Raw genomic sequence first — 15,151 nt, 5'->3', positions numbered from 1 at the left:
TGATCCAAATAGTGATTATAAGGAACATGAAACTCAAATTTGTTCTTTCTTGGTAAAGTAAGTACATTTTAAAAAAACTTTTCAAATTACTTTTATTATCAAAGTGCTCTTTCTCTTTGCATCCTTTATTGACACAGCAACAATGCACTATTGGGAGGTAGCTAAATGTCTCTGGTGAGCCAGTAGCAAGAGGTTTATATGTGCAGCCACCAATCAGAATCTATCTTTCAGTAGTGCATTGCAGATCCTGAGCCCATGTAAGTATACTTTTCAACAAAGGATACCAAGAGAACAAAACAAATTAGACAATAGAAAAACATTCGAAAGTTGTTTAAAATCATATGCTCTGTCTGAATCATCAAAGTTAAATTTTTACTTTAATTTTCCTTTAATAAATGCAGCTGTTTATGTTAACCTTCTGAAAAACCTTTATATTAGTATTAGTAGAGATATGCACTTACTTATCTTCTTCGGACACTTCATGCATTTGTTGAAGCCCCAGGAAGTCCCCACTGTCCCACAACAATCTTCCTGTTTTGAGAGCCCTGGTAGTGGTTTACCACACTAGAAATAAAAAAGAGGGAACAAAATGTTTTAGCCCTGGAGTTTTCAACATATGAGAAGTATTGTCTATTATCTGGAACTACAATTATAACATAAGACATTTGTGGTAGAGTTGAATATTGCAGAGATTATATTATCATCTTAATGTTGTTGTCCGAATATATGCTTGGAATTATTAATTTTAAATCAAGTATTTGTTGTGCATATTAACATATTGAAGATGACTATAAAAAGGACATAAGAAATAAAAAAATAATAAAACTATAGTAAAAATAGTTTCTACTCACAATGAATATGTTTAGCTAACCCCAAGAAGTGGTACAGAGCCAGTTGTTGTTAAAAGGCGCTTATTCAATAAAAAGGCATTTCTCGAGAATTAATTAGTGAAACAAATCGGTGGTGCAGTCGCCATACAATTTGCATTCAAAAGCATTAAATAAGAGAAAATTTACCATAATTAACAGTGATCTAAAGCTTGGGTCAGAAAACATTTTTCTGTAAAGTTCCAGACAATAAATATTTTAGGCTTTGTAGGCCAAAAAGACAAAATAAAGAATATTATGTAGGTAATTTTATAACAAGAGAGAAACTAATTTTCACAAATGTTTATTGACAAATTTCATATGTGACAGGCAAATGAGCCACTCGCTTACTTTGATTGCTTTGATTTACTTTAGGGACTTTTCATTTTTTATTTTTGTGAGCAAATTCTGCTGTGATAAGACTGCATTTTAAGTTTTCTAATTTTTCAGACCATTGATTTCCTTTAAAGGGCCATAATACCCAAATGTTTAAACACTTGAAAGTGATGCAGTATAGCTGTAAAAAGCTGACTAGAAAATATCACCTGAACATCTCTATGTAAAAAAGAAAGATATTTTACCTCAAAAGTTTTTCAGTAGCCACATCCCATTGTAAAGGACTTCTAAGCAGCAAATCAGTATGTCTGTCCCGGGACAGTGGAAGGAGCGAGCATACGTGCACTTTCATCTTATTTCCCTATTCAGTGTAAGGAAGTTTACAATAAAATCTCATGAGAGTTAAGTGAAATCTCATGAGATCACAGTAAAAGAGTTCATGACCTCAGCACTCTTAATGCTGAATGCTGTTCATTTCTTCATTTTTTTTTTACCTGCAGCTGAGTATAAGATTTTACACAGAACTTACTCTGCTGAGCTGAGGAAATTGTGAGGTAAAATATTTTCCTTTTTTACATAGAGATGCTCAGGTGATATTTTCCTGTCAGCGTTTTACAGTTATGCTGAATCAGTTTCAAGTGATTTAGCATATGAGTATTATGTCCCTTTAAGTTATATTGGGTTGTCTTATATTACAGTGCGTCAAGCAGAAGTGCAAAGCTTAAGAGCTCTAAATGATGGACTCCTCCGTGGCAACTGCTAAACTCGTTGTAGAGCAAAAGCAGCCATATCCAATACATAAAAGAATGAGAGTGACTGTATTCCAATAAAACTTTAACATGTAATGAAATACTATTTTATTTTTTAATTTTTTCAAGCATCTAAATATGTAAAAAAAAAAAATTGTTAGCTTGTGAGCCATAGTTATCCTAACCTTGGTCTACACTATGAATAGGCAGCACTCCATAAATTAATTATGTATATTGCACTGATTAGGCATCGGTTCCCAAAAAGTTCCACCAGACACCACTTCCTTAAAAACAAATATGTACAGTATGTGTTATAATTAAATTCTCAGCCTCAATCCTTAAACCAATATGTAATATCCATGTTATAAAGCTGATAAAATGCCTGTCATAGTATAGTGTCCCACTAGATGCTGTATTTCCAAAAGAGATTTTGCTATCCGAGTAACAGTTCATAAAGTTAACATTAGAGGCAAGTAAAGCCAAGAAAGAAGTGTGCAGTTGGTGTAGGAAATATATATAGAGGAGGAGTTTAGTATACAGGGGATTTGTATAAAGTTGGTTAAGTCTACAGCTGTGGGACAGAAGAAATGTTTGTGGTTTCTACACCTTGCACCAATACACAGCCTTCTCAAACAATCTACAACCCTACACATATATGGAGTCTCCATTCCTAATAATATTAGCAATGCTCATCACATACATAAATGGCTGTAAAATTAATAAGAATTCTTAAAGAGTCTTTGGCCCAAATCAAGTGTTTATGCTAGGAAAGGTGCTCACTCCTTGTCCACATTAGTAAGACAGCCCTTTCACAAAGTTAGTGAATAAGGAGTTTTCCAAAGTGCTCAAATCTAATACTTAAAATATATTCAGCCACTAGGAAAGCAGGCTATGTGTACAGGGTCGACTCCAGAACAAATGAAATGGGGGAGCATTTTTTTTTCACGAGGGGGCACGCATTTAAAAAGCATGTGTGAGAGTCAAAATAAGAGCAGGCCTACTGTGGCAGTCCAGGGGTTACATTTATCAGATCTCTGGCTGTGCAGGAGTTAGATTTGTTTATATTTCTGGAAGTGCAGCGGTTACGTGTCATATCTCAAGGAGTATAGGGGTTACGTTTATAAGATGTCTGGCAGTGCCGCAGCAGTTACATTTACCAGATTTATGGCAGTGCAGGGGTTACATTTGTCATATCTCAGGAATGTCTCCCACATATGACACAGCCAGTGGACACTGTTTGCATGTGTAGCTCTACCAATGACCCTACTAATGATCAAATAAGCTTTTATGTGACAATAAGTTTGAGTGCCAAGCAGTACATTACTTGTACAGATATTATTAATGATATTTACCAGCACACACACAGTATATACAGTATGTATATACACACAAATTATATATATATATATATATATATACACACAAATTATATATATATATATATATATATATATATACACACACACACACACACATACACACGGTATATATGTATATACAAACACACACATATATATATATATATATATATATATATACACACAGTGTGTGTATTTTGTGTATGTATGTATGTATGTATGTGTGTGTATGTATATATATATATATATATATATATATATATATATATATATATATATATATAAAACACAGGAATGGACTGCACTCACAGACTGGACTGGGTACACATCCTAAGCCACTGTTAACTCCACAGCCCTGAACACTGACAGACAGCTGCAAAGTTCCCAGCAACCCAGGCAGTTAACCCCCGAGCAAACCCAGCACTCACTAGCAGATTCACAGCAATGTTTAAAAGCATTTAAAATTTACATAGGGGAGGTTACAAAAGCCTGTGTCACCCTGGGAGGTGTAACTGACTTCCCCCAGTTTTGCTTTTAAACATTGCTGTGAATCTGCTAGTGAGTGCTGGGTTTTTTGTGTTTTGTGTTAATGTTTGTAATGCTCCCCTGCGGACCTGACACCCAGGTTGCTCGGGGGTTAACTGCCTGGGTTGCTGGGAACTTTGCAGCTGTCTGTCAGTGTTCAGGGCTGTGGAGTTAACAGTGGCTTAGGATGTGTACCCAGTCCAGTCTGTGAGTGCGGTCCATTCCTGTGTTTTGTATTTACATAGGGGAGGTTACAAAAGCCTGTGTCACCCTGGGAGGTTCCCAGTTGGTTTGTTTGGAAGTATGCATTGTGTGGGTGCTGGTTAGGGTCCCAGGAAGGGGGAGACCTTGTTGTGGTCCTGGGCTTGATCCTTTGGCGCCAAATGTAACTGACTTCCCCCAGTTTTGCTTTTAAACATTGCTGTGAATCTGCTAGTGAGTGCTGTTTTTTTTGTGTTTTATATATATATATATATATATATATATATATATATATATATATATAAAACAACCTTGGGGACAAATAGGAGATGTTTTGAAACATGTAAATAATAAACATAAGGCTATTTCACTCATTGTCCCACAGCTACATTTGAAGTTTGTGTATGTGAGCACCTATAATCTGACACATATTTTACACTGATCACTGCAGATAAAGCAGGCACAATGCACACTTGTTTTGTGTGACCTGCAGTGGGGAAACCAAGGAATTCCCAATTTGCTTCTTTATCTGTGGCTGCCAGGATATAAAGCACAACAGGGAAGGGAAAATACTCTCTCACACACATTGGTTATACGGCTGTGTTTTCACAAAATTACTTCTGCCTTCCCTCTCACTGACTGTTAGCTTCTCCCAGCACTTCCTGCAGAGGTCTTATGATGTCATCATCTCACTTCAGCTCTGTAGTAAGTGGGCTAGCAGGAGGAGGGGCATTGCAAGCCCTAGGTTAACTGAGAGCACCAGCAGGGAAATCCAACTTTATTTGTTATCTGGTTGTAAATAGAGGAGAGTAAAGAGATTAGCTGGACCCCCCAGTGGCGGATCTCCAGGGTCCAGTGGCTGCAAATGGTTGATGCGACATTTGGGACCCTGGATGTTCCGTCACTTTAAAAATTAAACAAAATTTTTAAATCACTTCTTTTGCCCAGGGGGGCACAGCATGCCATTTGGGGGGGGCATTGCCCCCCAATGCCCCCCCTTAGAGCCGACCCTGTATGTGTACAACATATTAGTAAATGGAGTGGCCAAGCATGGTTGCTGTGACGCGTTTCCCACGTTTATACTTTGGACAGCATGGGGCTTTCTCAAACTGCATTCTTTTTGTCATGATTTATATTGTCTGATATCTGTTACATGCAGTGAATATTTTTAAGAATGATAACTTCAGCTTGTCTTCCCAGTGTCCTGCTAGGAGCAGGTTCCAAGACCACCATGAACTGAGTCTCTTGTTTTTTGTCCAAAAATTTGTAGCATGTCCTCCATGTATTACAAAGGAACAGCTGATTCTTGTTTATTACAATAAAGCCGAAGTACTCTGCAAACATGTAAAATACTTCATGGCCATACTGGATAGGGAAAACAAATGTTTTCATTATTCAATTTGCCCACAGAGGTATACACATACACATGCATTTTACTCCATTATCATATTAAAATGATTTAAATGTAGATTAGTCAAAATGTATGCAGAACCCTTAAAAAGATGTTAAAGTTGCATTTTTATATATACATAGGCGCCATTTAACAAGCAGCGATAGCTGCTTCAGAGCCCCAGTGTTTCAGTCTCGATCAGAGTGAACCTGAAACACTAGTTAAAGGGACAGTCTAGTCAAAATTAAACTTTCATGATTCAGATAGGCAATACAATTTTAAACAACTTTCCAATTCACTTTTATCATCAAATTTTCTTTGTTCTCTTGGTATTCTTTGTTGCAAACTAAACCTAGGTAGGCTCATATGCTAATTTCTAAAACCTTGAAGGCCGCCCCTTATTTCAATGCATTTGGCAGTTTTTCACAGCTAGAGGGCAAAAGTTTATGTGTGCCATACAGATAAAATTGTGACCACGCCCGTGAAGTTACAAGTGAGAGAGCACTGATTGGCTAAATGCAAGTCTGTCAAAAGAACTGAAATAAGGAGGCAGTCTGCAAAGGCTTAGATACAAGGTAATCACAAGATTACTGACAGCCCCCTCTTAAGCGCGAGTGGCCATGTGACAGCCCCCTCTTAAGCGCAAGTGGCCATGTGCAAGCAGGGGGCAGCATTGAACAATCAGTTAATTGTACAATGTTCACTGCAGGAACCGTACTGGTGCCCTTCACCGCGAGGCTGGGCGGATGAGGTTCAAGACCGCAAACTTCGTCAGCTCGGCTTTTGATAAATAGAGCCCATAATATTAGTACAGTGCTGTAATTGGAAAGTTGATATTTGTTGTTTTAAATAAATATATATATACTATTTTTTTGCATTTTAGAACACAGAAAACAAACCAAAGACACAGGCAGAGAGGATTGTGAATTACAGGCAGGGAAAAAAACAGTAATATTTGATAATAATGTTGTTTAAAAAAAATTAATGAAATAGTTTGGATTTTAGAATAAGTTTGGATTTTGGAATTCTGGATTTGGGGATTTGTACCTGTATACACAATAAATATTACAACATGCAAAGACGTGCATAATCAGTCACTAATTACTTGAAAACAATGGTGACTATGTTTAATTATAAATTAGAGATGCTGTTAGCAATCACTATGTAGTATGTAGCATTTTGCAAGATAGTGAGGTTACAAAATGTGAGCTCCAGTCTCTCTATGAAGTGTGTAACAAACACAGTTTTACAGCATAAAGAATCTTGTTTTATATGTTATTAATCTGTGGTAGATTTCGTTATGAGTTTAATGTCCCTTTAAAGTAGAGATGGGCAAATATTTTGCAACATTCGAAATTTGAAACAAATTTTTATACAGTTGTCCGTATCTAATCTTATATTGAATGTTTATCAAACATTCTAATCTTATATCAAATGTTTATCAAACATTCTAATTTCAAATATTGGTTTTCAAATTTTAATTAACATTTGGTAATATTTGTTCAATTATTCCAATTTTATGTATGCTTTCTGTTAGCTATAACATTCGATTTCAAATTATTTATGCAATTTGACGTTTCAAATGAATGTACGAGATTTGAAATTTCAACATTCGATTTGGAATGTTTATATTTAATAAACACATTTGAAATTGAAAGCAACATTTGAATTCAAAGGCAACATTTGATTTGAAAGCAAAATTCGAAAATCTAAAACAACATGCAATAACATTGAGTTTTTTTAATTTTAAAGAAATTTCGTTCTTATCAAATATTCTATTGTATAAAACGAATATACAAAGGAATATTCGTTCTAATATTCAAATTTCGATTTAGCCACATTCACCCATCCCTACTTTAAAGAAATATAAAACAAAAGTTACATAACCACCTGGATGAACTAATAAACACAGTATAGCCCCTAGGGATGGGCGAATGTTTCTAAAAATTCGAAATTTAAAACGAATTTTAATACATTCGTTCAAATCAAATTTCAAATGTTTTTATAACATTCTAACATTCTATTTTCAAATTTTCCTTTTCGAATTTTTCAATAAAATTCAAAAATATTTGTTTGAATAATAGAATGTTTAGCTATGTATTCATTCAATTTCGAAATGTAATACTCGAATTCAAATGTGACATTCGAATTCGAATGTGACATTTAAATTCAAAATAGTATTTCTAGTCTACAACTGTGCTTAATAAATGTAATATTCGAATTTGAATGCTACATTCAAATTCGAATGTCACATTCGAATTTGAAATAGTATTTCTAGTCTAATACTGTGTTTTAAATGTACTATTCGAATTTGAATGTGACATTCAAATTCAAAATAGTATTTCTAGTCTAATACTGTGTTTTTTAAATGTAATATTCGAATTCGAATGTGACATTCAAATTCGAAATAGTATTTCTAGTTTACAACTGTGTTTAATAAATGTGATATTCAATTTGAATGTGACATTCAAATTCAAAATAGTATTTCAAGTCTAATACTGTATTTTATAAATGTAATATTCGAATTCGAATGTGATATTCGATTTGAATGTGACATTCAAATTTGAAATAGTGTTTCTAGTCTACAATTGTGTTTTATAAATGTAATATTCGAATTCGGATGTGACATCAGAATTCGAATGTGACATTCGAAAACTGTAACTAACATTCGAAAATCGAATTTTTAAGAATATTCGTTCTTATCAACATTCTATTAAGTAAATTGAATTTCTACAATAACATTCGTTCTAACATTTGAATTAGAATATAAACACATTCGCCCATCCCTAATAACCCCGTCTTATCAAACTTTTTTTAAGGGGGCTCTAATTATTGAATTTAGCAAAAACACTTTTCACGGTCAAACCAAACTTCACCCAACACTTTCCATATTTGGAGGAGCCAATCTGGACTTGTGTCTGGAGAAGACAAGTCTTGCTGCCACTGTCATTGGGTTAAAGGGACATTAAACCCAATTTTTTTCTTTCATTATTCAGATAGAAAATATAATTTTAAACAACATTCCAATTTACTTCTATTATCTAATTTGCTTCATTCTTTAGATATCCTTTGTTTAAGAAATAGCAATGCACACGGGTGAGCCAATCACACGAGGCATCTATGTGCAGCCACCAATCAACAGCTTCTGAGCCCATCTAGATATGCTTTTCAGCAAAGGATATAAAGAGAATGAAACAAATTAGATAATAGAAGTAAATTGGACATTTATTTAAAATTGCATTTTCTTTCTAAATCATAAAATAAAAAAATTGAGTTTGAAGTCCCTTTAACAATAAGATAATAAACTACAGGGTAGGGATAGATATGTGGCAAGGTAAAGATCATGAAGCTTGCCATGTGCTCCTTCAGTTTTCAAATTGAAAATACAGGAAAAGGGGCAAAATAAATAATAAAAGTACATTGCCATGTTGTTTAACTCTGTATAATTAAAGGGACACTGAACCCATTTTTTTTCTTTCATGATTCAGATAGAGCATTAAATTTTAAGCATCTTTCTAATTTACTCCTATTATCAATTTTCATTCTCTTGCTATCTTTATTTTAAAAGCAGGAATGTAAATCTTAGCATCCAGCCCATTTTAGGTTCAGCACCATGGATAGCGCTTGCTTATTAGTGGCTTACATTTACTCACCAATAAGCAAGCATAACCCAGGTTCTCAACCAAAAATGGGCCGGCTCCTATGCATCACCTTTCTGCTTTTTAAATAAAGATAGCAAGAGAACAAAGAAAAATTGATAAATAGGAGTAAATTAGAAAGTTTCTTAAAATTGCATGCTCTATCTGAATAATTAAACAAAAAATGTGGGTTTAGTGTCCCTTTAAGCATTTTGTATGACAATCTCAGAGTATGTATTATCCCTTTAAGGTGAGTAAACATTATACTGTATTTACACAGTTGGTAAATGTAACCATCAAAAGTAAATAGGAAAGAAATCACAAACTGTACAATTTCTGTTTTATATAAAGAGATTAATTCAGTGCTTATTAAAGGGACATGAAACCCAAAATTTTTCTTTTATAATTTAGGTAGAACATACCATTTTAAACAACTTTCCAGTTTACTTCTATTATCAAATTTGCTTCATTCTCTTGGTATCATTTGTTGAAGAAGCAGCAATGCACTACTGGTTTCTAACTGAACACATGGGTAAGCCAATGACATGGTATAAATATGCAGCCACCAATCAGCAGCTAGAACCTAGGTTCTCTGCTGTTCGTAAGCTTACCTTGATAAACTTGTCAGCAATGGATAACAAGAGAAGGAAGTAAATTAAATAATAAAAGAAAATCGGAAAGTTGTTAAAAATGATATGCTCTGTCTAAATCATGAATGACTAATTATGACTTTACTGTCCCTTTAAGTAGATTGAAGAATATTATACATGCTCAATATTGAATTTAAAGGACCACTAAATACACTAGAATTGAATAAATGACACATACATAATAAAAGGACAATGGAATAGAACTTACTTTAATTTTGAAATGAGCAGCAGAATATTTTCTGGCAAAATTTAATGTTAATCCATTGTTCCCTCCCCCGATATCATGTGATAGCCATCAGCCAATAACAAAACACATATACAGATAGACGGTGCACATGCTCATTGGTGGTGAAGCCTCTAAAAGAGTGCATATAATAATAATGTGAATGTTTTGATAATTGAAATATATTGAAAAGCTTTTTGTTTTAAATTGAATGCTGTATCTGAATCATAAAACTTTAATTTTGAATCTAGTGGCCCTTTAAAGGGAACATTAACCTCAAATTTTAATTCCCCATAAACCGTTCCATTATGCAGAGTAGTAAAAAATATAACATTATCTCATAAGTATTTTGTGTGCTTGTCCTGAAAATTAACTCTGAGCGTTTGTTTGTTTTTCCAGAAAGAGGCTGTTGTGCATAATGCAGGATCAAAAACCCTTCCCCTGCAAAATGCTATACAGTGTTTGCTTGATTTATACCTGTCCCTTACAGGAAACATTAGAGATAAGCTTTATAGAGACTGTTTGCATGTGCCAGGCACTGATTGGTATGTACACTTTTCAGTCACATATCACCAAGCAGGATAACCAATTGTCATCCCCCATTCACATGTTACCTTGAGCTTCCGCCCTTATCATTTTTCTTATTTCACCAGAGCTCTTATAAGCTGTGCCATTTATTTTCCACAAACTTGGAACTGAACTGTTCATGTAACTGGTGTTTCTCCAACATTGGTGTGTCCGGTCCACGGCGTCATCCTTACTTGTGGGATATTCTCTTCCCCAACAGGAAATGGCAAAGAGTCCCAGCAAAGCTGGTCACATGATCCCTCCTAGGCTCCGCCCACCCCAGTCATTCTCTTTGCCGTTGCACAGGCAACATCTCCACGGAGATGGTTAAGAGTTTTTTGTAGTTTTATTCTTCTATCAAGTGTTTGCTATTTTAAAATAGTGCTGGTATGTACTATTTACTCTGAAACAGAAAAGGATGAAGATTTCTGTTTGTAAGAGGAAGATGATTTTTAGCAGACAGTAACTAAAATCGATTGCTGTTTCCACACAGGACTGTTGAGATGAAGTAACTTCAGTTGGGGGAAACAGTTAGCAGTCTTTTCTGCTTAAGGTATGACTAGCCATATTTCTAACAAGACCATGTAATGCTGGAAGGCTGTCATTTCCCCTCATGGGGACCGGTAAGCCATTTTCTTAGTTAAACATAAAAGAATAAAGGGCTTCAAAAAGGGCTTAAAAACTGGTAGACATTTTTCTGGGCTAAAACAATTGCTTTACTAGGCATATTATGCAGATTCTAACTAATTATTGGTATTATAATCTTGGGGAACGTTTAGAAAAACGGCAGGCACTGTGTTGGACACCTTTTTCAGATGGGGGCCTTTCTAGTTATAGACAGAGCCTCATTCTGGGACTGTATAGGGGTTAAATGTAAAAACGGCTCCGGTTCCGTTAATTTAAGGGTTAAAGCTCTGAAATTTGGTGTGCAATACTTTTAATGCTTTAAGACACTGTGGTGAAATTTTGGTGAATTTTGAACAATTCCTTCATACTTTTTCACATATTCAGTAATAAAGTGTTTTCAGTTTGAAATTTAAAGTGACAGTAACGGTTTTATTTTAAAACGTTTTTTGTGCTTTGTTGACAAGTTTAAGCCTGTTTAACATGTCTGTACCATCAGATAAGCTATGTTCTATATGTATGAAAGCCAATGTGTCTCCCCATTTAAATTTATGTGATAATTGTGCCATAGTGTCCAAACAAAGTAAGGACAGTAATGCAACAGATAATGATATTGCCCAAGATGATTCCTCAAATGAGGGGAGTAAACATGATACTACATCATCCCCTACTGTGTCTACACCAGTTATGCCCACACAGGAGGCCCCTAGTACATCTAGTGCGCCAATACTTATTACCATGCAACAATTAACGGCTGTAATGGATAACTCCATAGCAAATCTTTTATCCAAAATGCCTACTTATCAGAGAAAGCGCGATTGCTCTGTTTTAAACACTGAAGAGCAAGAGGACGCTGATGATAACTGTTCTGACATACCCTCACACCAATCTCAAGGGGCCATGAGGGAGGTTTTGTCTGATGGAGAAATTTCAGATTCAGGAAAAATTTCTCATCAAGCTGAACCTGATGTTGTGACATTTAAATTTAAATTAGAACATCTCCGCGCACTGCTTAAGGAGGTGTTATCTACTCTGGATGATTGTGACAATTTGGTCATTCCAGAGAAATTATGTAAGATGGACAAGTTCCTAGAGGTTCCGGTGCCCCCCGACGCTTTTCCTATACCCAAGCGGGTGGCGGACATAGTAAATAAAGAGTGGGAAAGGCCCGGCATACCTTTTGTTCCCCCCCCTATATTTAAGAAATTATTTCCTATAGTCGACCCCAGAAAGGACTTATGGCAGACAGTCCCCAAGGTCGAGGGGGCGGTTTCTACTCTAAACAAACGCACTACTATTCCTATCGAAGATAGTTGTGCTTTCAAAGATCCTAAGGATAAGAAATTAGAGGGTTTGCTTAAAAAGATTTTTGTACAGCAAGGTTACCTTCTACAACCAATTTCATGCATTGTTCCTGTCACTACGGCAGCGTGTTTCTGGTTCGAGGAACTAGAAAAATCGCTCAGTAAAGAATCTTCGTATGAGGAGGTTATGGACAGAGTTCAAGCACTTAAATTGGCTAACTCTTTTGTTTTAGATGCCGCTTTGCAATTAGCTAGATTAGCGGCGAAAAATTCAGGGTTTGCTGTCGTGGCGCGCAGAGTGCTTTGGCTAAAGTCTTGGTCAGCGGATGTGTCTTCCAAGACAAAATTGCTTAACATTCCTTTCAAAGGTAAAACATTATTTGGACCTGATTTGAAAGAGATTATTTCAGACATCACTGGGGGAAAGGGCCACGCCCTCCCACAGGATAGGTCTTTTAAGGCTAATAATAAGCCTAATTTTCGTCCCTTTCGCAGAAACGGACCAGTCTCTAATTCTGTATCCTCTAAGCAAGAGGGTAATACTTCACAACCCAAACCAGCCTGGAAACCAATGCAAGGCTGGAACAAGGGTAAGCAGGCCAAGAAGCCTACCACTGCTACCAAAACAGCATGAAGGGATAGCCCCCGATCCAGGACCGGATCTAGTGGGGGGCAGACTTTCTCTCTTTGCTCTGGCTTGGGCAAGAGATGTTCAGGATCCTTGGGCGCTAGAAATAGTTTCTCAAGGTTATCTCCTGGAATTCAAGGAACTACCCCCAAGGGGAAGGTTCCACAGGTCTCAATTATCTTCAAACCAAATAAAGAGACAGGCATTCTTACATTGTGTAGAATACCTGTTAAAGATGGGAGTTATACATCCAGTTCCAATAAGAGAACAAGGAATGGGATTTTATTCCAATCTGTTCATAGTTCCCAAAAAAGAGGGAACATTCAGACCAATTTTGGATCTAAAGATCCTAAACAAATTTCTCAGGGTACCATCGTTCAAAATGGAAACTATTCGAACGATCCTACCTACTATCCAGGAAAATCAATTTATGACTACCGTGGATTTAAAGGATGCGTACCTACATATTCCTATCCACAAGGAACATCATCAGTTCCTAAGGTTCGCTTTTCTGGACAAGCATTACCAGTTTATGGCACTTCCATTTGGATTAGCCACTGCTCCAAGGATTTTCACAAAGGTACTAGGGTCCCTTCTAGCGCTTCTAAGACCAAGGGGCATTGCAGTAGTACCTTACTTGGACGACATCCTGATTCAAGCGTCGTCCCTGTCAAAAGCAAAGGCTCATACGGACATCGTCCTAGCCTTTCTCAGATCTCACGGATGGAAGGTGAACAAAGAAAAAAGTTCTCTGTCCCCGTCAACAAGAGTTCCCTTCTTGGGAACAATAATAGATTCCTTAGAAATGAGGATTTTTCTGACAGAGGTCAGAAAATCAAAACTTCTAAGCTCTTGTCAAGTACTTCATTCTGTTCCTTGTCCTTCCATAGCGCAGTGCATGGAAGTAATAGGATTGATGGTTGCAACAATGGACATAGTTCCTTTTGCACGAATTCATCTAAGACCATTACAACTGTGCATGCTCAGACAGTGGAATGGGGATTATACAGACTTGTCTCCGACGATTCAAGTAGATCAAAAGACCAGAGATTCACTCCGTTGGTGGCTGACCCTGGACAATCTGTCACAGGGAATGAGCTTCCGCAGACCAGAGTGGGTCATTGTCACGACCGACGCCAGCCTAGTGGGCTGGGGCGCGGTCTGGGAATCCCTGAAAGCTCAGGGTCTATGGTCTCGGGAAGAGTCTCTTCTCCCGATAAACATTCTGGAACTGAGAGCGATATTCAATGCTCTCAGAGCTTGGCCTCAACTAGCAAAGGCCAAATTCATAAGGTTTCAGTCAGACAACATGACGACCGTTGCATATATCAATCATCAGGGGGGAACAAGGACTTCCCTGGCGATGAAAGAAGTGACCAAGATAATTCAATGGACGGAGGATCACTCCTGCCACTTGCCTGCGATCCACATCCCAGGAGTGGAAAATTGGGAAGCGGATTTTCTGAGTCGTCAGACATTCCATCCGGGGGAGTGGGAACTCCATCCGGAAATCTTTGCCCAAATAACTCAATTATGGGGCATTCCAGACATGGATCTGATGGCGTCTCGTCAGAACTTCAAGGTTCCTTGCTACGGGTCCAGATCCAGGGATCCCAAGGCGACCCTAGTAGATGCACTAGTAGCACCTTGGACCTTCAACCTAGCTTATGTATTCCCACCGTTTCCTCTCATCCCCAGGCTGGTAGCCAGGATCAATCAGGAGAGGGCCTCGGTGATCTTGATAGCTCCTGCGTGGCCACGCAGGACTTGGTATGCAGACCTGGTGAATATGTCATCGGCTCCACCATGGAAGCTACCTTTGAGACAGGACCTTCTTGTTCAGGGTCCATTCGAACATCCAAATCTGGTTTCCCTCCAACTGACGGCTTGGAGATTGAACGCTTGATTTTATCAAAGCGTGGGTTTTCAGATTCTGTAATAGATACTCTGATTCAGGCTAGAAAGCCTTTAACTAGAAAAAGTTACCATAAAATATGGAAAAAATATATCTGTTGGTGTGAATCTAAAGGATTCCCATGGAACAAGATAAAAATTCCTAAGATTCTATCCTTTCTACAAGAAGGTTTGGAGA

General features: G+C 36.9%; 1 protein-coding gene across 6 annotated transcripts in view; it reads right to left on the bottom strand.

Annotated features, from left to right (window-relative positions):
* LTBP1 (latent transforming growth factor beta binding protein 1) overlaps positions 1-15,151 on the bottom strand; it is a 596,328-nt gene that overhangs the window by 190,929 nt on the left and 390,248 nt on the right. For all 6 annotated transcript variants that reach the window (XM_053711864.1, XM_053711861.1, XM_053711862.1 and 3 more), the window contains one exon: positions 462-564. In XM_053711864.1, the coding sequence (XP_053567839.1) occupies positions 462-564 (103 nt within the window). The remainder of the gene's footprint in view (positions 1-461; positions 565-15,151) is intronic.

This window comes from Bombina bombina, chromosome 4 (genome assembly GCF_027579735.1).
Source record: "Bombina bombina isolate aBomBom1 chromosome 4, aBomBom1.pri, whole genome shotgun sequence".
NCBI classification, from domain to species: Eukaryota; Metazoa; Chordata; class Amphibia; order Anura; family Bombinatoridae; genus Bombina; species Bombina bombina.
The sequence above is the reverse complement of the archived record's forward strand: the minus strand, read 5'-3'. Positions and strand labels throughout refer to the sequence as shown.